At 47.8% G+C, this 25,741-nt stretch overlaps 1 protein-coding gene across 1 annotated transcript in view; it reads left to right on the top strand.

Moving 5' to 3' along the window:
* Positions 1–25,741, top strand: part of CD99 (CD99 molecule (Xg blood group)) — a 32,022-nt gene that overhangs the window by 892 nt on the left and 5,389 nt on the right. Inside the window, exons 2-11 of the mRNA XM_078602831.1 lie at positions 11,005–11,022; positions 12,503–12,550; positions 18,746–18,874; positions 19,594–19,650; positions 19,859–19,909; positions 21,468–21,521; positions 22,874–22,969; positions 23,482–23,511; positions 23,728–23,850; positions 24,420–24,467. Of these exons, the coding sequence (XP_078458957.1) occupies positions 11,005–11,022; positions 12,503–12,550; positions 18,746–18,874; positions 19,594–19,650; positions 19,859–19,909; positions 21,468–21,521; positions 22,874–22,969; positions 23,482–23,511; positions 23,728–23,850; positions 24,420–24,467 (654 nt within the window). The remainder of the gene's footprint in view (positions 1–11,004; positions 11,023–12,502; positions 12,551–18,745; positions 18,875–19,593; positions 19,651–19,858; positions 19,910–21,467; positions 21,522–22,873; positions 22,970–23,481; positions 23,512–23,727; positions 23,851–24,419; positions 24,468–25,741) is intronic.

The following is a 25,741-nucleotide window of genomic DNA, read 5'->3' as shown; positions in this document are numbered from 1 at the left end:
TGATGTTCGGGAGGGCGTTTTTGTGTGTGTGTGATTTTAACGAAATAATTATTTATTGTTTCATACTGCGTTGGGGGAAGTGGTTATCGGCAGTTATGTATGTATCGTTCCAGTGGACACGTGTATTGATTGACACAGGCCTTCACGAAACTCGTCGAATATTACGTTGGGTTTATTTGACGTGTGCCCCGATGCTGCAAGCGATATACAATTGGATATTTGCCGCAGTTGTGAATGAATTGATACGCACGGAAGAAGCGTGGGGGATGTTTTTGCACGCTTTTAAAGTAGCACGGGAGAGATGGAAAGATACAGAACAAGCATTGGTTACAATACATCTTATTCTGATACATTAAATGGGATCGAGCAGGAAGATCAGCCGATGGGGGTTAACAATGAATGGGAACGCGTCTTGTCAGATCGTTCGCAGGGGAGATGGAGCGACGCAATTAGCCCGTGCGGTTTGTTGCATCTCGGAACCGTGAGATATTTGCAGCAGTTAATTGATTATGGATGATGTTTAAAGGAAGCAACACCTATAGGTAAATAACACTTTGCATGTACAATGTTCTTGGTTGTGAATTTGATAGCCCGTGGAGGAAAAATAAAACTGACTGGGAATGGATATTTTTTGTAATGTAATGCAGGATAACATATTTTTTCATGTGTCTATAGTGTATGACAAAAAGCACATCTACACATTCTTATGTGTATATGTGAGGAGTACTCCTGCTTAACAGAGTGTGTCAATGCCTGTACAGTGACCGATTCCAGAATGAGGAACATATCATTAATTGTTGAGAACAAAGTGGGCTTGAGCTGAACACATCGCTAGAAAGGGGACGACGGACATGTGTGAAAAAGCTTTATTGCGAATCGGTTTCCCCCAGTATGAATACTGACTTCTGATGGATGGTACTGGTGATGGAATGGCAGCCAAGGGGAGAGATCTCAACCCGAGATAACGATCATCAAGGAGATGGAGAAATACGATCGGCTCATGTGCAGGAATGAATTGGATTTTTGGATTCGTATGACCGGGGAAGGATTGCAAATCGTCGGGTGGAGGGAGGGTTATATCCAGCAGTGGATACATGTTTATAAAACAAGGATACAAATCTTCGTGGTGATGTTTATTCATGCGCTAAAAAGTAACTACTTCCATTGTATTTTGAGCCGTTATCAATTTATTTCGAGTTAGGAAAAGTGACTGCAGGAAGATTTCAAATCATATTTTCTGGAGACAGCCACAACTTCTGCTGTTCTACAGTCGTGTTTGGTCATCGGTTGCAAAAAATGCAGCCGCGCTTCTTCCAGAACTTTCTCCATAATCTCTCTCCCAGATATTTAACCACATTGCAGTGTGGATAAAGGAGCCGATATATATTTTTGTGGCGCAGTATATCTGGTTCTCATTACGAGGAATTCTATAATGCAACGTGGTGGCCCACTGTGTAAGAATGTCAAAAATGTGTAGAGAAAACACGATTATGTTGGTCTACAAAAAGTGTTTAGTGTTGAAAAATCGGCAGGCATATATTTATTTTGAAGGGCTTGCTTATGTTTCCTATAGTTTACACCCCTGTCGTGTTTGCACTCTTATACAGTTCTTTTGTATTGTTGTAACTTTTTATTACCTGCCCCTACTGGTCATCTGTAAAAAAAAGAGCTTAATAGCTCATCGGATTCCTCCAGCCGAAATAAAGATTCTGATTCTATTTTGCCTGCGACTCATGAGGATTCGCAGCTATGCGAGGTCTATTCTCAGCCATGTTCTTCCAGAGGCCTCGTTCAATTAAGGTGCTTTTCTTCCCAACAGCTCCTTAGCATCGGGAGGGGACTGAGCCCCCCCCCGCATACCCCCCGCCTATATGATGGGCATCGCAACCTTTCCTCATATACATACCCAGTCGGTGAGAGGCAGAGCAGAATGCCTGATAGACAAAAACAGATCGCATTGTTGCTCATTCTGTTCATAGCGCTGGTCAACAAAAAAAACATGTTTTTCTGGCCTGGATTTTTGCAGCTGTTTTAGACTAATTTCAGGGTGCTGATTCCAAATCTGATCTCAGATTTGCTCTATCACATCTCATTTTTATGCTATCGGCATACCCCATTTTCATTGATTTTACCCGAAATTAACTCCGTCACTTATGATTGCAAGTTGTTGCGAGTCAGTGACTGCTTTAGTGTTAAAATATGGTGCTGTATTTTTAGGATGGTGTGTTTATAATATAATTTTATGTAGATATCCACATTTTTTAAATATTCTTCTTCTGCAGTTTTTATTGAAAATGCAATATTTGATATCTCAATCTGATGTGATGGACAAAACCTGATGCCAGATTTGGAATCAGCACCCCAAAATTACCTTAAAACCGTTGGAATACCTTATGCCAGAAAAAGTGTGACCAGTGTAGTGTATTTCGATTTAAAGCTTTCGTGACTGCAGGGATTAATCTTCTTGGTTCTTTCGGTAAAGTCACGTACAATGGAAATAATAAAATAATAAAAATAAAACATAATAAAAGAAATATTTTTTATCAAGGTTTATTTTTTATTATTTTATTATTTCCATAAAATAAAAAAAATCTTTTATTATGTTTTTTTTTTATTATTTCCATTCTACGTGACTTTACCGAAAGAACCAAGAAGACTGTACTGTAGTTAATATTGACTGCAGTGTCCCCCCCTTCCTCCCCCCTGAGTTTTTGGTTTGCTGCACTCTGTCCCTGAAGTGTATTTCACGATATGGCACGTGGATTCATAGGAGGCCAAGGGGCAGTGCCACCCCCACCCCTCCACAACATAACAGTTGGACAGGAAGATCGCAAGACATTATGCTATGCCCCATAAATCAAATCCATTCACGGCCTCCCCCTGGCTCCTTGATATGTGCCCCTTTCGATTTGAAGCTTTCGTGAGTGCAGGGATTCATCTTCTTGGTTCTTTCGGTAAAGTCACGTAGAAGGGAAGTAATAAAATAATAACAATAAAACATAATAAAATAATTCTCACGACGTTTCGGCCACAATGCAAGCGACCAAGTCTGTCGGGGAGACAGCGTCTTCAGACCTGGTCTTCACCTGAGGACGGCTGCTTGTGTTGTGGCCGAAACGTCGTGAGAATTATTTTATTACGTTTTATTTTTATTATTTTATTACTTCCCTTCTACGTGACTTTACTGAAATAACCAAGAAGATGTGCCCCTTTGACCACTTTATAGCTCTGGTGTGCTTTCGGGGTAGTACCTTGCGTCGTTCGGCACGATGTCCCAACGTGTTGCTCCAGGAACTGAAAGAAGCTTCCAGGACGTGGAGTTAAACGTTGGAGTTCGTGTCGAGCGACACGCAGTATACAACCTGAGAGCACATCCGACATCTATATAGGAGAACACAAGCCAACGCTGTGGAATCATGTCTAATGATGAAGTTTCATGAGTTTCCTTTATAATCGTCTCAGAAAAAATTCCACGTTGATTGTTTGGCACATGGGGAGGAAATGCCAGTATCCATAGAAAGCCCAGTGCATATGAATGGTTGACAACCGCTCTAAGCCACGCACTGATATATTTCAGAATTGTCTGCTTTGCTGCCAGTTCGTGATCACCCAGGCAATCTTCCATTTGAGTACTGCTGTCCAGCTTGAGGCCTGCCTAGCCTCAGAGATCCAACGAGAGTGGGGTGCATTCTGGAGTGTTTTGGTCGTTGGCATTTCGTCTAAATCACAGTCGCTGAGGACAGGCCTAAAGGCTCCAAGCATCAAGCAGCCAGCAATAAACAGCACCATTTGGTTAGTCAGGTAGACCGAGCCTTCAACCCGGGTGGAGGAATCGGTGAGTGAAGTTCATGGGAACAGTCGCAATCTATTTCAATTTAAAGCTTTCGTGACTGCAGGGATTCATCTTCTTGGTTCTTTCGGTAAAGTCACGTAGAAGGGAAGTAATAAAATAATATTACTTCCCTTCTACGTGACTTTACCGAAAGAACCAAGAAGAATCACCATCTATATATCGAAATAAACTCAAAGTTCCCATGAATCACGTGACGTCTGTGTGGCCAGCTCCACTCTAAATCTCCTCTCTCCGCCCCCTGTGAAAACAGACACCGCTCCGTTTGGCTCACTTCTATTTGCTCCTTTTTGCTTCCGCTCTTCCCTCCGCTCTCATCATCACCCTCTCATCATCACCCTCTCATCATCACCCTCTCATCATCACCCTCTCATCATCACCCTCTCATCATCACCCTCTCATCATCACCCTCTCATCATCACCCTCTCATCATCACCCTCTCATCATCACCCTCTCATCATCACCCTCTCATCATCACCCTCTCATCATCACCCTCTCATCATCACCCTCTCATCATCACCCTCTCATCCCCAATGTCTTGGTCCGGTCATTCCTTCGCCTCCACCTCCTTCCCTTCCTGTCCGGCACTCCCCACTACTCATCTTGAGCTGTGCGCCCTGTTTGTCATAGTCGTGATATAAAGCATGCACGAATTTTATTCACGTATGGATGGTCTTGATGTGCTCATTGTGACTATGGGTAGCGCTGTGGTCTATTGCAGTTTACCTCTTTAATTCTTCCCGTTTTGCTTACGGGAAGAGCATTTGTCCTAGCATCGGCAATATTCCCATTTAATCTTTGCTTGGTCATTTCCTGAGCAATGTTAAGTTCATTTTGTGTCGGCAAACATTTCACGATACAATAAAAATATCCACATTTATTGGCAATCTGCGTGCACATCCACAGACGGGTATGGCAATGCAATACTGCAATTTTCCAATCATCACAAACCCGCTCTGATCAGGATGGTTAAATAACCCCATGTACAATTTTTACAAAAGCGCTCTATGTACACAATACAGGACTGCAATGTTATTTATTTTACTTGGGGAAAAGCCTCACCGAGTCTCCAGACTTACTTTCAGAATGGTTCTTAAATTTGACGTTCAGACCCATTGCGTTCATGAAGTGATATGCAAAATATCAACACATGTTCCCACTTTGTGTTCCAAAGATATGTTGTTATTTTACTGGAAAATAGATAAAAGTGGCCTAATATAAATTATTGAAATATGTTTAATTTGTATATTTGTTTAGGCCACGTGTAGTTGTAAAAGTATGACTTTGTACAAACTTCCCGTACCGAATCATGATGGGGAATTCTGTATACAGTATAGTACTGCATGTGCTGTCACACCCTAACTGTAATTGTATATCATGACTAATGCAGTAACATTTCTGGCAATTCTACTGAAAAAGCCACAACGGGTGATCAAAGAAAGTTATTAAAATGCCAGGATCATTTTGACTCGTTTCCAGGTAGGTCCTGCCACATTGGTAGTGTTCAGCCAGTTTGAGAGATGAACACATGGGCCAGAGGTTTGACTGTTAATGAAAGTGTAGAGTGGGCTTGAGCAGGACATGTCATTGCGAGAAGGGACTGACAGCTTGGGGTCCTGCGGTGGTCGAGATGTTAACTACCTCGCCTGGTATGCAGGAGGTCGTGGGTTCGATCCTGACCCTGACGCCTGTATATTTGGAGTTTGAATGTTCTCCCCGTGGTCACGTGCATTTTTCTCCGGGTCCTGTTTTTCCCACCACATTTATAAACATGCGTTTAGAGTGTTTGGCTGCGATAAATCTCCACGTGATACGCCACTTAGTTGAGCTATTATTAGTTGTGGCCAGGTCGCTTCTGAAAAAGAGCTATACCGTATAGCTCAGTCGGCCTTACGTGGTAACAATTGAAATTATAGTTTTTCAGTTTAATGTAGCCGCCAAGGGAGGGAACACGCCCCACACGGTGAAGTGATGAATTCAGATTGTGTGCAGGAGCCAAATCGATTGTAAAAACTGAGCATGTTTGTCAATAACATTTTGGCCTGAAAAGCAAAAGTGTATACAAATAATAAGCGACGTTTCGGGCAGTGGCCCTTCACAGCGCATAGAGGCCATAGAGATCGTGGATGGTTGTTAGATTGCAAGACCGTGAGAGATGGTGACAGCTTGACGATGATATTCATCAGGCAGTAGACTGATAATTATTTTTATGATTGTAAGTATTACGATATTTTATACGATAGCCTAGGTTCATTCTCTGACACAAGACGGTGCACTGCTCATTCAAGTGTAAGATTCCTGACTTTAAATGTCTAAGTTTCATTACATGCCTTGATCAATCCGCTGCAGTATGTAGGCCTGTCCAAGCTATCACCAGCTCTTAGGGTTCACCCTATGTAACAATCCGTCCAGGGCCTGCACACAATCTCTTGTAAGTGCTCCATCTCCAAAATAGAAGTGCTCTTGGGCACGTTCCCTCCTTTAGTTGCCACTTCATCATTAGTCTCAAACATCGGCCATCATCCCCTCTAGCGGCATCTCGCGTATGTTCTCGAATGCATGTGATCGCACCAACGGAATACAATTTTCGGAAAACGGAAAATAAAACACAAGTGGGAGTAACGTTACACATCGGAATGTTCTTGGCAGTGGTGTACGTTTGTAGTGTAGCGGTCAGCGCGCTGCCCGGCGAACCCGGCGACCCGAGTCCGATTCGCACTCACGGCCAACACCAGTGACAAATATCTGAACCGGTCCTGGGCCTCCCCGAGGTGGACTCTGCTTCAAATGAGTACCTGGTGCAGTGTGGTAAACATCGCCACCAGGTAAACAAAGGCGGTCGGGCGTGGTGCTGGCCACCCCCCCACCTCCTCTTGTGCCAAGCGGGGGCTTTCATAGGTGCTCGCCAAACAGCACTTGCCCCATACAGTCTGTTAAGGCTATACCGGGGGGACCTTTGTCTTTGTACCAAGTCATGCGGCTTGCTGGGAATGTGAGGTATGACGTCAAGTTGGTTCACCCAGCCCTTCTCTGTTTCACTATCACACACAGTCACACAGACAAAGGTCCCCCAATATAGCATTAACAGACTGCTTTGGGAAATGTTTGTTAGCTAGCACCTATGAAGGCCGTCTCTTTGTCTCCCCAATGGCGATGTTTTGCACACCACGCCTAGGGAATGCCCAGGAAAGATGCAGATACTCATCACTGGTGTTGGCCGTGAGCGGGAATCGAACTCGTACACACAAGCAGTCACACACACACTAGTGTGTGAGATCCCAATTTAGCCTTAACAGACCGGTGGATCTTGTGCGGTGAGTGAGCAGCGGTGTCGCTGCCCACAGTGGCATGGTGTTGGCAGAACCACCCCCGCCCGCGTTTGTCTTGCCCTTGTGCTGATGTTTTTACACACTGCTGCCCCATGTTCTTATTTCAGCCTGAGTTGACCTAGGCGAGGCCCCGGACAGACCCGTTCAGACATCACTTTACACTGATACGATGTTGGCCATGTCTGCCATTCGAACTCCGCTGCCTTGGTTTTGTTTTATTACGGTGCGTGAACCACTGTTACCACGCACAGAGGTTAGCTGCCAATACCCCAGAGAATTCCTACTAGGAGTAGGGGGGGTCAGACCCTAATTTTAGGGGGCATGTGAACTGCCTTGCTAAAAGTGTAAACACACTACAGCGTAATTCTTTGTGCCGGGTTGGGCAAGACTTTTTTTCTCTCGCTACTTATTTGACCAGCAGTCTATGAATTCCATCGCACACGAAAACATTCACGCACACACACACCCATTCCTACACACACACACTCTGTACACATGTGTGCACATACAAAAACATGCAGGCCTCAACTTTAACGCAAGACAGAACACCCCCTTGTTGTACCCGGGATAATTTTTGGGGCAAGGTGTGTTTGCGAGCGTCTATTAAGGTTGGCGTGGCGCAAGAGAGAGGGGAGGCGTTGTCAGAACCACACCGATTTGGCCGACAGTCTTCTTCCATTGCTGGTGATTTAAGGCCGAGTTGACCAAATGGAGGCCCATGATTGATCTTCGTTGCTGTGTAACCACACTTTCTACAACTGATTTGATTTGATTTGGCGCCCTGATCTCAAACATTTAAAGGGCACCCCTAGTGGCAGCTGTCTGTGTGGGCACAGGGTGACTGGTACCTGGCTTGCAAATCGGCATTAGGCTGCCAGGAAGAGGGGCGAGGGTGATGATTGGTTTCTACGTAAAATATAATCCCGGATGAATAATTTGCAGGTACATTTTTTTCGCGTTTATGTGGGCCATGCCGCCTCCTGCTGCTGCTGCGAAAGACGTCCGCGGATCTGCTAACGTCTACTCTGAAGTTACCAGTAGTAAATTTTGATTGAAAGCTTTCGTGACTGCAGGGATTCATATTCTTGGTTCTTTTTCTCCAAATTTTCGTGCTGTGGATTTCACACCTGATGACGATTAGCTTGTGTTGCAGTCGAAACGTCGTGAGAATTTTTATTGTTTTATATTTATATTATTTTATTATTTCCCTTCTACGTGACTTTACCGAAAGAACCAGTAGTAGTAACTAGTAGTTGTTACCAGTAGTTCACACAAATGTACAAAAACAAAGATCCCCCGCATAGCCTCAGCGACTTTTGGGGCAAGTGCTGTAATAGACACACACACACACGGATACACACACACACTTGGCAAACCTATTCATGCCACTGTAAACTGATGCCATACACACACACTCTCACAGGCAGGCAAGCGGACAGTACAGTGGGGGAGGTGGAGTGGTGTTGTCTTGCTCTCTTTCATTCCACGTCTGCCGAGTTTGAGAGTGTGGGAGAGAGACACGACAAATGTGAGGGTGGGCCGCTGAGTGTGAGAGAGAGAGAAAAATACAATATAAAAAAACTAGAGCAAAAGAAAGCAAGAGTTGTACTGTATCAGGAAAGCGTGTAGAGTGTGTGTGAGAGAGCACGAGGAGAGCGTGTGGGAGAGTGCAAGGAGAGGATGGTGGGTGAAGGCAGAGAGTGGTGGTGGGGGAGTTACATTACAGTGGGAGAGAAGAGGGGACTAAGGAGAGTGGAGCGTGTGGGGGAGAGAGATTGAGATGAGAGAGGGTGTGGGAGTCAGCGGCGTGGCTATCGATGTAGGCAGTGCCAACTGCACCTTGGCACATGGGCCGCAGGCGCCCTGGTTATGAAGTGGGTGGGGGGTTGTGGAATTGGACAAGGTGGTGATCCTATTTGATTCCTTGCACCAGGGCCCATGCCAGCCATGGCGACACCACGGCGGAGAGGACCGAGTGCGAGTGAGGAGGACGGGAAGGGAGGTCCGGAGACAGGGGAGGGCAAGGGGTGGCAAGCAAGTGTGGCAGTAGATTTGAAGCTTTCGTGACTGCAAGGATTCATACTCTTAGGTTTTTTTCGGTAAAGTCACGTAGGTTAAAAATAAAAAATAAATAATAAAAATAATAGAAATAATAATACCTACGTGACTTTACTGGAAAAAAACCTAAGAGCAAGTGTGGCAGTCCAGAATGGGAGAATGATGAGAGGGGGATGGAGAGAGAAGTCCTGTGGTTGTGAGGTTAGAGAGAGAGAGAGAATGTAATGGGAGAAACGCTATAATGTAGGGAGAGGGTACAGGGGAGCGATTGGAGATGCGGGGGAGGTGATTGAGGAACGTTGGGAGAGAGTGTAATCGAGCGAGTGTGAGTTTTCAAGTGTTTATTTCAGAGTAATTTGGCGTCTGACATAGTCGTCGAGCCGTATGAAACAACACCAGATTATAGATGGCCCATTGATTTCTAACTTGAGGGCGTCTCAACCCATGATCGACTCGTAAAAACTACCGCTCCTTTTCTCATGGAGGAGAGCATTGAAATGCATCTTAGGATTTACTAATTGTGTCAGATGGCCCACTGATTTCTAATTTGAGGGCCTTTCAACCCATGATTGACTCGTAAAAACTACCACTCTTTTTCTCATGGAGCAGAGCGTTGAAATGCATCTTAGGATTTACTAATTGCGTCAGATGGCCCACTGATTTCTAATTTGAGGGCCTTTCAACCCGTGATTGACTCGGAAAAACTACCACTCTTTTTCTCATGGAGCAGAGCGTTGAAATGCATCTTGGGATTTACTAATTGCGTCCACTCATTAGCCCGCATTTTTGGCTCTGAGGTTATCTTCCACCTAGGCGGCAGCCTCGGTCGCCAACTCCTGGGAGCCTCGCCAAGAGCGTTGACTCGCGTATGAAAGGGCTCGCATCAGCACAAAACCGTAAAATGTTAAAATTACCGCATGCCATGGCCGTGATCCACGAGCGCTGTACAGTGTGTATAATTTAACAGTACGGTTGGCCCCGGCAACGATTACTGTAAAAGAAAATGTTTTGCAAAGGCGTACGGCGAGGAATGGTCTCAAACTTGATTTGGAGCTTTCGTGACTGCAGGAATTACTCTTTGGTTCTTTCGGTAAAGTCACGTAGAAAGAAAAAGAAATTAAATGATGGCATGCGACGTTTTGATTGCAACACAAGCAATCATCAGGTATGAATGAAAGAGAAAACAAACCGAGTAAACTTAGAAATATAATGCAATACAACACAGAGTCGGCTAACATAAGTCAACACTGGTTGATTACGAATGGTCTCGAGTTCATGCGAGGGCACGGACCGTGTAGGGATGGCAGGGGTGTTGTAATATGCGTAATTTGATAATAAAAAATTGTTTGGAATTTGGAACGTGTGCGCAGCATTCGATCGCTGTTATCCACAGAGCTTGATAGATTCAGAGGTGCAGGATACCACAGACAAGCAAGGAAGGTGGCCAATAATTTGCCCAAGCTTTGTGGTCCTATAGTGGGATGTTTGGCCCATGCCCATAAAGATAGATCGTCACGCTCACGATACATGCGTAGAATCATGCGTGTGCCGATTTTTATTCTTAGTATGATCGAGTTCAATGTTGCAAGAGCAGCGTGCCTGAAAAAGAGGGTACTTAAAATCGACACACCATCGCCTGCTACGACGCGGATCAGAAAAGCTGACAAGGGGAACGAAATTTGTAAAGCGCAAATTAAGAAACGCAGGAGAGATGTGTGTTGCGACTGTTGTCTGACTTTTTACGTGTGTCGTTTTGCTCTCTTGCAGCACCCACCCGGAAACCAGGTACGTGAACACCCTTTGCCGTTTGGCTTTGATGAGATATCATGGTTTTGACGTGCATTTGGAGGTCCATCGATAAATGTTTTCCAATGAACGGAACGGTCCGTTTTTTTAAATATATATAACGAGAAGACCAGAGGGTCCGTTTCTTTATGCCAATTAAATATTCTTGCTCCTTGGGACCCATGGATATTCTCTCTGCGTCTTCTCTTTCGTCAGTCGTCACACGGTGGCTCACGATGGAGGCTGGAATGCACTTTTTCCTCTCCTTCCTTCCTCTGGTCACAGCCGACCCCTTCCTGCAAGCCTCCATTTGTTACCCACAACTCCTCCTGTGTGCCCTCAGTCCACGTCTCGTATTGGAAGGGCACCTGCTTATTCGCTCAGTCGGTCTCTCCCAGCGGCATTTTGTTAAAGCGGGCCAACTCCTGGTCGGTTTTGACCATCTGGGTCTCGTCAGCAGATTCTGAAGCTAAACTACTATTTTTATCTTCTTGGTTCTTTCGGTAAAGTCACGTAGAAGGGAAATAATAAAAATAAAACATAATAAAATAATATTATTTTTATTATTTCCCTTCTGCGTGACTTTACCGAAAGAACCAAGAAGATGAATCCCTGCAGTCACGAAAGCTTTAAATCGAAATTTACTATTTTTATTTTAGGAGGTAGAGCCTACTGGGCTATGTAGCTGTTTCAGAAGCGACCTGGCCACAAGTGATAGCTCAACGAAAGTGGCTTATGTGGAAATGTATAGCAGCCAAATAGTAATAATAATCAACTTTCTAAAAACACCAAGGTAAACAGCTGTGAAACAGTGGGCACGGTGGCAAGATGTTAACTACCTCCCCTGGAGTTCATGGTTTCAATCCCGACCCCGACGCCTGTATATTTGGAGTTTGCATGTCTTTCTCCCCGTGATCCTGTGGATTTTTCTCTAGGTTCTCCGGTTTTTCCCTCGCGTGATAATTTTTACGTGATAAGCCACTTTGTTAAGCTATCATTTGTGGCCAGGTCACGTCTGAAAAATAGCTATACACCTCCGTGGGCCTTAACTAGTAAAATTAGTTTAGTTTTAATCGGGGCGGCCTCCGGATTTGAACCGTAAGCCTCTGCAACGAGCAGCGAACACTCTGCCAAGAGGCTGCGTCACCGACAATAAGCGGTGGAGCAGACCTGACTCTGCTGATGTGACCCAGAATGTTGAAACCAGTCCGGGTTTTTGTTTCCTCCTAACACATATGCCGCTTGAGAAAACATTGGTATAGATGTCCCATAGGCTGATGAACCAAACAAATTATGAATTTTACGTAGAGACGTGGATTTCCTGTGTTGTTATATATTTCATTATTTGAATTGTCAGCAGCATTAACTAAACATCGTTTGTTTGCATCAGTAGCAGCAGCATCATCATTCGGTTCATCATCAGGCCCATAATCGAGTTTAATCATTGCCGTCATCGTTGTTGTCTTGTTTGGTTCTACAGGGTTAAGCGACGCTGACCTCTTTGATATATTTGACGACGACGACAATGGTAAGTCATCAAGATGCAGTGTGACCTCCCGAGTCACCCACCCGCTCACTGACCACTTCACTGACTTGCCTGCTCACCCACTTCTCCACTCACCCACTTGTACATTTGCTCGGCAATGTACTTGCTCCCTTATTTTCTTACTGTCGCACTTACCCCCTCACTTGCTAGTTCACTCACATACTCGCCCACCTGCTCACTCGTTCACTGACTTGCTCACTCACCCAAACACCGACTTTTATTTATTTGCTTTCTCGGTCATACACCTATTCAATCCTCAACTTATATACTGACCCGCTCGCTCATCCGCCCACTTACTCGCTTATCCACTGAGCAGCTTCCTCTGCTGATTTGCTTTTCGCTCTCGCTTGTTCGCTCGCCTATTTTCTCACTCGCCCACTTACGTCCTCTCCCAGTCACCCGCTTACTCGCTCACTCGCGCATCTTCCACTGGTAGACATTGCCTGCATAAACTTCCAGTCTATAAATAACCGCCATTTATAATTAGCCCTGTAATCCGGTGTAAAAACACACTGCACACGCGCACACACGCGTGTACCATCGTCGCCCATTCGTTCCGTCACCATGAGGGTATCCTAACTGAACCAGCTTCCTTTATTGAACTGCGTGCGAGTACTGCTAAATAAAATAGCAGCTTCCTCTCGCAAGGTATATCCTCAGAGTTGCTAATCACAGCCCTTACCTGCGAGCTGAATGCGAGCAGGTAAGGGCTGATGTGAATCCAGAGTTTACCACAAAGTTATAATATTTATGTGTTGCCCAAATGTGACCCCATCTCAAGATGCAGTGCAGAAATTGTGGGTGTGTTTATTTCAGAGGGAGTTATGGGGAGTGTGATGGGGAGGGTGAAGTGGAGCAAGGTCCTAAGCTGTTGTCGCTCGACCAGTTGCGGGGAAGTCCGCCGCGTGGGTGTCTGGGACAAGAAGGACGTTCCTGAAAGTGGCGGCAGCAGAGGGGGATGAGCCTACCACCCACTGAGAGGAGGCTAAACGGGGGCGTTGACGGAAAGCCCTGCCATGGCATAGCAGTGGAGTGCTTGGAGGGGAGTAGAAATGAGAGTCAGGAGAGTGCGTGGAGGGGAGTGAAAGTTCGTCCGTCGGTTTGCAACTTTGAGACCCTTATTGTAATGCAAGAATGAGCAGACAAAAACGTTTACTGTGGAGACAAACAACTGGGCGACCACTGCCTCACTGACATCTGCGAGTTGCAAAGCGATAGATGCCGGTGGTCTCGGCCCAGTTACCAATAACTACACCAATAAAAGCATCATGTTTAAATGTGGGGTTTCAACCAATTTTTCTGAACCCAGCACTGAGAATTAAAAAAAACCCGCTGCTTCGTTTGCACATGACGAGGGGTTTTTGCAGAGGAAGTGAACGGTATTCCTTTTTTATTTCTGGTAAAGCCCAATGAGCTAGGACATTTTTTTTTCTCCGTCGGCGACCCAAATTCCGACGCAATTTTGTGACGTCAATCTTCTGGGGCCGTCCTCGGTCATGTGGTGCGTGGCTTCCTGCAATAACCTGAAACTAAGCAATGTTGTTTTACTTGACCAGGTAAGGCCTACTGAGCTTATATAGCTCTTTCAGAAGCGACCTGGCCACAAGTGATAGCTCAACGAAGTTGCTTATCGTCATGTGGACATTTATAGCAGCCAAATAATCTAAACGCATTTTTCTAAACGCGGAGTGAAAAACCGGAGGACCCGGAAACAAATCCACGCGGCAATGGGGAGAACATGCAAACTCCAAATATGCAGGCGTCAGGGTTTGTATCGAACCCACGACCCCCTGCATACTAGGCGAAGGAGTTAACATCTTGCCATGGCGGCACCGATAGTTCTGCATGGAAATGTAATCTTGTCTCATGGCGTGATGAACATCTGTGACCAAATCGCCCTGAAATGCACCTAAAATCTCTAGATCTCACAAGCTAAGCATGAGTTTGACCGGGGATGATGCTTGGACATGCGACCGCTGCACACAGCTTCTGAAAAATAGCTATATAGCTCAGTGGGCCTTACCTGGTAAAATAAAAAAAATAGTTTTAATAGTTTACAGTTACAGGCGACTGTGGGCCACATCGTGGGCATCGGAGGACATAGCAACAAAATCCTGCTGTACTGTACTTATATGCCCCCATCTTCACAAACCCAACACTTTTACCACCGTGGTGAAGTACGGTCAAACAACCCCCACGACCCGCACAGCGTGGAGGGGGAGGCCCTCATCCAGCGGCGGGTTGACCGTAAGACTTTACATGCGCATGAGTTGATTACTTCTGAAGCTGTTGGTTGGGGGGGGTGGGGGTCAGAAGTTTGTAAGATTAGCGTTTAAAGTTCCACTTGGCATCCTTCAATATCCGAGGGTTTAGTTTCTTCCGCTGCTTTGGTTTAAGCCGCCACCCGAACGGGAGTGATTTTCCTACTGCAGGGAAATAACGCAAAGCAGGAAATTGGCAGCGATTCATCGACGGAGGCAATTAATCCCGCCGCTTATTGTCCCATTGCCCTGTGGATTTAGCGAATTCACCGGCTGTCCCTTTTGTTTCCTGTACATGGGGCTCGGGGTTGTCTCGCTGGTTCACTGTGCCTGGCCGGTGATGATGATGAGTCACAACGCAGGCATTTCTCCCCTTACGCAGGCTGCATTCCGCGATTCAAATCGCCTCCCCAATGGCCCAACACGAATCACGTGCGCGTGTAGACCCTGTGTGCATATGTAAAGACAAAGATCCCCCGTATAGCCTTAACAGACTGTTGGGGCAAGTGCTGTTAGCGAGCACCTATGAAGGCCGGCACGGCACACAAACACCACGCCCGGCCGCCTTTGTCTCCCGAGTGACGATGTTTACACATCGCACCAGGTACTCATTTGAGGCTGAGTCGACCTAGGGGAGGCCCGGGACCGGTTCAGATAATCGTCACTGGTGTTGGCCGTGAGCGGGAATCGAACCTGGGTTGCCAGGTTCATAGTGCAGCGCGCTAACCGCTACACTACCACTCCCCACCATATCCACAAACGCATACACAGTTCCTACCTCATCACTTAAGACTGTCAAATCCACAATTCCTCCCATATTTAACGGTTGTATTCTTATCAGTACTAACACCATTAATCTGCTTGGTACAACATCTGTGCTGGCATGGAATGGCTGCAATGTTACTAAAACGGCTAAGGAGTTATCGGAGAAGCGTGGTTTTTCTTTCCGTGCCAAAGCATTCATCTTTAACTCTGAATAATTATTATTTCCGCAATACAAAACACACAACAATGCACTCGATCACTGACCCACTCATTTACCACGCTGCAGATCACAACAACACACTCACCCGCTCACTCACCCACACACTCACCCGCTCACTCACCCACACACTCACCCACTCAACCACCACACTACAGATCACAACAACACACTCACACACTCGCTCATCCACTCATCCACCACACCACAGATCACAACAACACACTCACCCACACACTCACTCACACACACACTCACTCAACCACCACACTGCAGATCACAGCCACACACTCGCCCACCCACACACTCACCCACCCACACACTCACCCACACACTCACCCACACACTCACTCACCCACTCACTCGCCCACCCACACACTCACTCACTCAACCACCACACTACAGATCACAACAACTCACCCACGCACTCGCCCACCCACACACTAGCCCACTCACCCACTCGCTCACCCACACACTCGCTCACCCACACACTCGCCCACCCACAGACTCACCCACACACTCGCCCACCCACACACCCACTCCACCACCACACTACAGATCACAACAACTCGCTCACCCACACACTCGCTCACCCACACACTCGCTTACCCACAGACTCACCCACACACTCGCCCACCCACACACTCACCCACTCCACTACCACACTACAGATCACAACAACTCGCCCACCCACACACTCGCCCACCCACACACTCGCCCACTCCACCACCACACTACAGATCACAACACTTTCCCTTTCCGCCTTTCTCCCGTACCATGCTCCACTTTGAAATAGCTCGTATACACACCCATGAATACACACATCCTATATACACGTATCCTACACTGTATACACATACCCTATATACACACACACATGCAAACTTTTTGTAACGGTACGGCTGGTGTGGTTTCACCGGGGGCCTCTGGTCCGAAGACCTGGCGGACCCAGTTACCCGCGTGGCTGCTGATGAGGATCCGTGCTCGAGTCTCAGCCAGTTTTGCAGCAGACGTTAGAACAGCGCTGTAACGAGTGTTTACGTTTACTTACACTCCCTATGCACACACTCTGTACAAACATAAACCTTATATTGTATACACAGCCGATACGCATGCATTGTATACATATCTCATGCTCGTACACATAGCTGACATATGCACACACAGCCCAAAATACTTGCAAACCCATATGTACACACATGTGCATACGTGTACTCCATATACACCCAACTCATGCCACATCCATTATCTCACCCTGCCCCCCCCCCTCCTACACGCTCTACTCTTTTGACCACGTGGAAATGGCTGCTGCTCCCAATGAATATTTCACGAGTGACCGTTGTCACGGCGTTTGCTTTTGCACGACAGGACAAACCTCCTCGTGTCTCTGCGGTGGAGAGGGTGGGTGTTGGGGGGATGGTAGGGGGCAGCCCTGCCCCCTTCACCTATCCCCCCCCCTGCCCTTCGACGTTCGTGAGAAAGTGGAAACCACTTCTCATGCATGCGCCGCTCTGAACCGGCGATAGCTTCACTGACAGGCTCCCTCGGCAATGCCCCACACGACACGTTGTGTTCAACTTACTCGTTTTGTGGCAGTTGGGGTAATTGGTGATCCAGTGCTTGCCGCTTAACTCCCAGTCGCTCGCTCACTCACTATCGGCGGTCAGCCACCTTCCCTGTCACTCTTCTATCACTACTACCATGGTAACTGTGAACTTCGATTATTGATTCGTGAATCTTGCTAATTGACTCCTGGAATTTGTGAAAAAGAGCTTTACAGCTCATCGGATTCTTCCAGTATTAAGAAATATTCGGATTCCTCCTCCCGTGTTGAGCACTCGCCCAGCGTGGCAGGGCGGTGGCGCAGTGGTGAGGCTCGTGCCTCCACAGCAAGAATGGCCCAGGCTCGATTCCCGACTTGGGTCACCCTTTCTGCGTGAAGTTTGTACATTATCCCCCTGTTCTGCATGCATTTCCTCCCGTATCTGACATGCAGTGCAACTGGAATCGTCCAAAACATCCCAATGCTGCACTCATTGCTGAGGAAACTTCTATGCAGTGGCTGCATCACTCAGGAGGAGTAGCAGAAGCTTGGTTTTATTCCTTGCCACACAGCCGTCGTCCCTTAACTCGAAACAATTATTATTTGGCGGTCCTAGACAATGCGCAAATTGCTCGCCACCGATCCTAGCCGTGGCCGGGAATTGAACTGGGGTTGTCGGGTCCCGAGCGCGGCATCTGAACCACTGCCATCTCCACTCCCATCTCCCACTTGTGTTTGTTGTGGAGTCGGCTGTCCCATGGGACTTTGTCAGTGACTGCCCCTGTTTGCTGGAAAAAAAGCACTATTACATTTTTAATGCGTGGCAACTCCCATTTGCTTCTCAATTGCGGTTTGCATGAGACACCCAACCCAGCGAACAAAGGAGTTTGTTGTTTTTGCCGAGTCCGCTTGTCTGGCCTGTCCGAGTTTGAATCTTCCCCAGTGAGACACAATAACTTCAAAGCAACTTACAGGAGACCGCTGGCAATGTTGTTATATCGGTGTTTGTACATCGGCACAGTCGTTTTGGCCAAATCCACTGCTGGATGAGGTCTCGTGGGGGCGGATTGTGGACCGTACATCACCAACGGTGGTCAGTGCTGCGCTACGAACCCGGTGACCCGAGTTTGATACCTGTTCACGGCCAACGCCAGTTCTGGACCTCCTTTAGATCGACTCGGCCTCAAACGAGTACTTGGTGCAACGTGTAAACATCAGCACTGGGGAGACGAGAAGGCGGCCGGGCGTGGTGCTGATCACCCACCGCCTCGTGTACCGTGCCGGCCTTCACAGGTGCTACTCACTTAACGAGCACTTACATCAACAGTCTGTTAAATGGCTACCCGGGGGATCTGTGTCGTTTTGTGTCTGTGCGTGTGCGCGTTTGACAGATCCGAAGCCAACGACCAAATCCCAGACCACAACAACCGCCGCCACTACTACAACGAATAAACCCCCACCCCCAAAAGCAATGGATGACCTCGACCTTCTGGACTTTGGAGATCCGGGAAAGAAATCCGGTACAATGCTGTGTACACACAGACATATTTGGCCGCTATAAATTTCTACGTAATGAGCCACTTCGTTGAGCTATCATTTGTGGCCGATTTGCTACGGAAAAAGAGCTACATATTTCGATTTAAAGCTTTCGTGACTGCAGGGATTCATATTCTTGGTTCTTTCGGTAAAGTCACGTAGAAGGGAAATAATAAATTAATAAAAATGAAGAAGAGCTACATAGCTTAGTGGGCTTTATCTGGTAAAAAAAATAGTTTTAGTTTATTTATTTTTTGCGATTTGCTCACCTTTTCAATACTGTGCACTCCCGTGTTTTTTTTGTATTGTTGTATCTTTCTGACCCACCCCCAAACTGGACATCTGTGAAAAAGAGCTTAATAGCTCATCGGATTTCTGCCAGATAAATCGATGAATATTCTTATTCTAACTACTACCGCATGAAAGCAAGAAGGCTGGGAGGAGCACGTGGCCCTGGCGAGCTTTGTCGATATCGTCGACCCGAGGGAAGACCAAGGACCATGTCGGGGCAGGGGGGGGGGATACTGTTAGGCCAAGATGTTGAAGGGTGCCGCGGTTGAAAGCGTTGCCACGGGGTGGGTGTCGCCCCCCCCCCTCCCCCCCTCTCCCCCTGACGTCGGTGCACTGATGACTCCTCGATACGATGCACGGTTGCCGTTTGTGTGCCGAGTCGGTAAAGTTTGCCCGCGTGTCCCCCATGCAGACACGCCCACCAAGCCCAAAGACAACGACGTTCCATCGAGGTCCGGTGGCGGTGGTGGTGAGTAGGTGTTTACATTTTTTTGGTTTTTCCACCGTTTCATCGTAAGCCAAGCTAAACAACTCGCGCACACGTGTTGAGGATGTTTGCCGACGAGACAAAGGGAAGCCTCCTTCCTCTACGCAACAAACGCGGGGGAGGTCAGGTGGTGCGATCGTGAGCTTAGACATTGCTTGACCTTCCCTTCTCCCTGTGTCCGCTTACCCAGAGTTCAGTGACGATGATCTGTTTGGGGGTGGAGACCCAAGCAACAAGCCAGGTAATACCTCCAAAAGCCACGAATCGGTGGCATATTCTTATTCGTATCATTCGCTGTCCTATTGTTTCCCATCAAATTGTTTGACGTCCTATTCATCATTCTGTTGTTCATCATCTTGTTGTTCATTATCTTCTTGTTCTTCATCGTATTGTTTTTCTAAAAAAATAGAAATATTTCTGTTTAGTTGTCCCCCCCCCCCGCAACTCCAATTAGCACGGTTGGCTACGAACGGTGCGAAAGAAGTTCTACGTACAAACATCCTCTCGTTCGTTATTATTTCGTCCATCATCCTGTTGTCCATCTTGCGATTGCTGGATGCGCAAATGGGAACCACTTTTTTATTCGAGCGAGGGTGAGCGCACAAGTCGCGCAGTGGCTATGCACACGTGTCATCGACCACTGTGGGAGGCGGCGGCGGCGGCGGGGGTTGTGAAACTCCCTCCCACACCCTGGCTCGCCAGGAGAAAGGCTCTACAGCTAAAAATCTGGACTCCACCTGTTCCATCTGCGCGGGGGAGACCGTGTTGCCCCATCACACGCGTGGATTGGTGTTCTCCGGTTTCCTCCCGCAATCAAACGCTCATTTCATTGGCCGATAACACCTTCACATATAAACTAAACGAGTTTTTAGTTTTACCAGGTAAGGCCCACTGAGCTATGTAGCTTAACGAAGTTGGCTTATGTGGACATTCATAGCAGCCAAATACTCTCAATGGATGTTTCTAGATGTGGAGGGAAAAATCCACACGATGGCGAGAACATGCAAACTCCACATATACACACTTCAGGGCCGGGATCAAACGCAGGCGAGGTAGTTAACATATATAGAGGATCTCAGAGCTTGGTGGGGGAGGGGGGGTTGGAATTTGGAACCGGGTTAGCAGCCTGTTTGCTGCCATTTCAAGTTGCTCTGTCATGGCCCCTCGTGCCTCTTGAGTCATCCTCCCTCTCTCTGCCAGAACGAGCGGATACTGTGCGGTGTGTGGAGGTGGCGGTGCGTTACAAGTCAATAATAATTATTACTGTGTCAATCAATGTTCTTCATTGCAAGGCGCCCCCCGACAATACACAAATGTGAAAACACCCCATCATCATCGTGCAACCATCATCCTTGGTGATCCCTTGTAATGTGCACCCATGACCGCCTTCATGGGTAGGTCGCCCTCGAATAAAAGTGCTGCTTGGATCAGTGGGCCTTAAACTGTATTTAATTGAGCGTGTTCTCGTGTTGTGGGGAGCGGAAGTGCAGTGGTTGGCACGCTGCGTTATGAACCCGGCGGCACTGATTGCGATTCCCGCTCGTGGCCAATTACAGTGGCGAATATGTGAACCGGTTCCGGGCCTCCCTTTAGGTCGACTCGGCTTCAAATGAGTACTTGACGTGGTGTGTAATAAACATCGTCACTGGGGGGTGCTGATCACCCACCCCCACGTGTGCCGATCACCCACCCCCACGTGTGCCGTGCGGGCCTTAATAGGTGCTGCTTGTGAACAGCCCTTGCCCCAGCCGTCTGTTAAAGGCTATACGGGTGTCTTTGTATTTGTGTACTGTTGACAGTGATTCCAGCAAAGCCCAAGACGGATCACAATTTTGATGGAACCAACAGTGGATGTAAGTAACCCTGTGCATCGCCCACTCTCGCATGGTTGCACATCTCACACATCTGCCCCCCCCCCTCTTCTCACCCTTCCTCTGTCCCGCCCTGTCCTCAATGGCCACAAATCCGTTTTAATCTCTCGTAATTTCACGATAAACGATTCAAAAGTTAATTCTGCAAGCCAACTTACATTACGAGGAAACTTATGTTCCTTCATGTGCAATATATGTTAGTGCACTATTTTCTATTTCTCCTGTAGCGTGGCAGTTCTAGCTCTCATGTTTTCCATTTGCTTCATTGCTCAACTTTTATTGGGTTTATTGTTGATTTTGTTGTTTCGTTGGCCCTGGTCTCTCTTGCGAATGACACTTAGGCTGATCTCGCTCGAGTTCTCTCCTGGATAACAATTTACAGCTTAAACTCAATTTCCCTCCCGGGGAAGAGGGCTGCCTGGCTCTAACCGTTCGGAGATCTTATAATCGCCAATCGGGGATCTCATTTGGGGAAAGTTGCAGAAAATGTATCCGTGGTCCAATTATCCAGCTTGCAGATTAACTGTGCTTGTTCGGTGCCATCTTTAAACCGGAACGCTGGTTTAATTATTAGCTGCTCCTCGCTCGTTGAGGGCCTCTGACTTGGATGACAAAACTCCGACTTGGCCCAGAGTTTGGAGTGTAAAAATTACGTTTGACTCCCCCCCCCCCCCCCCCCTCTTGCGAATACAGTTAACTCTTGGGTTATCTGTGGGTGTATTATCAGGCCTCCTCATTGACCGCCCCTGCAGAAATGTTTTTATAGTTATTTTTTTTACACGCCCTGTACTTTAATTTATCAGCTGCTCCTCACTCGTTGTGGGCAAGGGGTGTAGTGCGCACGTGGGTGAGTAGAACCGAGTACTTTGAGAGCCAATAAAAACGGACAACGCTTTCCACGGTCATTCATGTTCTATGTTTTTAATAGCCCAATTTCCATGCGGTTTGAATTATCCTTCGTATAATTTTGTCCGGTAAAATGAGATGGGGAGAGGGGAGAGCTAGGAGAGTGTGTGGAGTGCGGAAAGGGTGAGATGAAAGAAGAGAGGTAGTAGAGAGATGAGGGGAGATGTAGGAGAGCGATTGGGGTGGAGTAGAGTGAGATAAGAGGGGAGCGGAGGCGTAGGAGAGTCCGTGGACGATCTTGAAGACTGCGAGTTGTGAACTTGGAGTTCATGCAGGATGGGATTGGGATGTAGCGGAGGGATCGGCGTGGGTGGGAGGGGGGGGGGGTGATGCCACCTGATGTTTCATCAATGGCGGTGGTCGCGACGGTCGAGTGATTGTGCCCTCATTTCCTCCCCTACCCCGTCCCCCACCACTGCCACCGCCAGCCATCAGTGACGACGACCTCCTCGACATCACGGGGGGGAAGAGGCCAGCGGGGGGCGGCGGAAGCGGTGGCAGTGGCGGCAGTGGTGCCCGCGGAGGTGAGCAGAGAACACGCGGCGGCTCGTAGCGAACGCAGGCAGGAGTACAGTACAACGTTGCACCTCCGATTAGCATGGTTAGCTACGTATGGTGCAAAAGAAGTTCAACATACATCGTCTCCGGCGACCGTCACTTATCTGCCCCGACCGATTAACCGCCCGCACCCCCTGCAGCGTTACTGCGTTGGGTGTAACGGTCATTTTATAACGACGTTCGCTAAGCGGACCTTGGGCACGAACGGTAACGTATGCCCAATCTCGTGTGGGCGTGTACCAAATTGCAGCACCTCCTCGCGCCGTAGGGCAAGAGAGGTCACTTGAAGAGATCTCAGAAGTCGTTCTGTGATATCTCCTTCCCTGAATGGAAGTGTCGTCTCGTGACGACGCCAATCGGGCAGTTGGAATAACATTTGAATAAATAAAAAACTATTTTATACGTGGATATTTTCTTGCAATGTAAAAACGTTAAATAATTGTTGCGTTTTCTCTCCCCTTCAATGAACTCTCTCCAGGCAACATCCCGTCTCCTACAACCGGACCTGGTAGGTCGCAGTTTTATGTTTTTACATCTTAACCTCATGTTCGTGACGGGATGGAGATAATGTTGATGGGTTGGTGACGTAGGTGGTGAGGTGGCGATGTTCATAATGGGATGGTGATGATGATGGGGTGGGGACTGGGCGGTGATGTTGGCGACGAGGCGGTGATGTTGGCGACGCGGCGGTGATGTTGGCGACGGGGTGGCCGGTGTCTGTTAGACGCAGATGCTGCGGTTCCTGGGACGGTCGCGGGGATTCTGGGAGCGCTGGCGGCCGCGATCCTAGCGGGCGGCTCCAGTTTCGTGGCGTACCAGAAGAAGAAGCTGTGCTTCAAGGCCCCCGGTGAGAACCCCCCTCACCTCTACTCACCACCACCGGCACACTCCTATTTATACAAAGACAAAGAACCCCTGTATAGCCTTAACAGACTGTTGGGGCAAGTGCTGTTGGCGAGCACCTTTTGAAGGCCGGCACAGCACACGAGGGTGTCGGTGGCCAGCACCTCGCCTGGCCGCCTTTGTCTCCCTAGTCGCCGCGATTTTTACATACTGCACTAGGTACTCATTTAAGGCTGAGTCGACATAAGGGAGGCCCGGGACCGTTTCAGATATTTGTCACCAGTATTGGCCATGATGAGCGGGAATCGAACTCCGGTCGCCGTGCGCGGCGCACCAACCACTGTTCCACCGCTCCCCATATCTATGTATGTTAAACTCGTTTCGCACCATACGTAGCCAACTGCGCTATTCGGAGGTGCGGGGGGAAGGACAACAAACTAAACTAGATTTAAAAGTGCATAGCGCCGATCGATACACACCACCGCTCACCACGCACCTATAACGACGAAGACGACGATGATGATGACGACGGTAATTCTTTGCTAACCCCGGCCTCCTCGTGTTCCTGCGCAGACGACGGCGAGGGTCAACCTGACGGGCAAAGAGGCGAGGATCCTCAACGTAAGTTGCTTCGTTTCCACCCTGCACCATTCGCCGCTTTCCTTTATCGAACCCTGCCACCGCTGCGTGCACGCGGCTAAACAAGACGGTCTCCTCCGCCCTCTGTGTGTATCACCGATATCGGCAATAGGCCCCGGTTGGGGTCGCCCAGTCGCTAAACTAAACTAAACTTTTTATGTTATCAGGTAAGGCACCACTGGGCTATGTAGCTCTTTATCAGAAGCGACCTGACTGTCACAAATGATAGCTCAATGGTGAAGTGGCTTATCGTGTAGACATTGATCGCAGCTAAATAATCTGAACGCATGTCGTGTCTAAATGTGGAATGAAAAACCGGAAGACCCGGAGAAAAATCCACGCAACCACGGGGAGAGAGACATGCAAGCTCCAAATATACAGCCCTTGCAGGGTCGGTAAAATGGGTATCGCACCGGTTTGTGGCAAATCGGCAGCAGTCGCGCCACAGATTCCGACTGGCTGCGCCCCATCTTCCTGCCCTCTTGGACATTGGAAGCTAAGCAAGGGTTGAGCCTGGATAGCGTTTGGATGGGAGACCACCAACTGTGTCGCACGACAGGTTTGCTGCTGCGTGCATGCGTTGTTACACTGCACGTCTATGCTCCCAACGTCCCTGCATCCCCCCGCCTTCAACCAGCGCGATGGAATTACGGCCCATTAACTGCCGTGGACCCGCACGGTGTGCCGGGCAGGCCCCTCATCCAGCAGCGTATACACAGTCGGGCTGTCAGTGACATATATGTACAGAGTGCTTCAAAAAAATATTAACACTGACATGGGACTATCGTTTTTAATGGAAAAAGAACGGATAATACAATCGCATGATAACAACTGTATGTTAATAGCTTCAAAAAGTCAGTCTCCATTTGTTGGCCATAATTGTTAACACGTACCTAGAATCGTCTCCAGAGCCCGGAGGCACATTTATTGGATTGTTGCAAATTCTCTGAAGTGTTTACATTTTTTTGAAGCACTTTGTATATATATACTGTTAGGATGATTGCACTATTTGACTCTGAGGTTGCATAGTTTGTAGGATCTGTCCCAACTATGCGTCAACTTGAATTTTCTCAGCTTCTTTCTATTTTTCTGTGTTCTCTCTCTCTCACGGCCACTGCCTGGCGGGGTCGGGTATCGGATTTGGCAAGAGGTGCCCTTGTGAAACACAACGACCTTGCCTGGCACCGCAGGCTTGTTTATTCGGGGCAAAGCTTCGAGCGTGAAAGAAAACTAAGAACTAAACTATTTTTTATTTG

Source organism: Lampetra planeri, chromosome 19 (genome assembly GCF_965212315.1).
Source record: "Lampetra planeri chromosome 19, kcLamPlan1.2.h2, whole genome shotgun sequence".
Classification (NCBI taxonomy): domain Eukaryota; kingdom Metazoa; phylum Chordata; class Hyperoartia; order Petromyzontiformes; family Petromyzontidae; genus Lampetra; species Lampetra planeri.
This window is presented reverse-complemented; position numbering and strand designations above follow the sequence as displayed.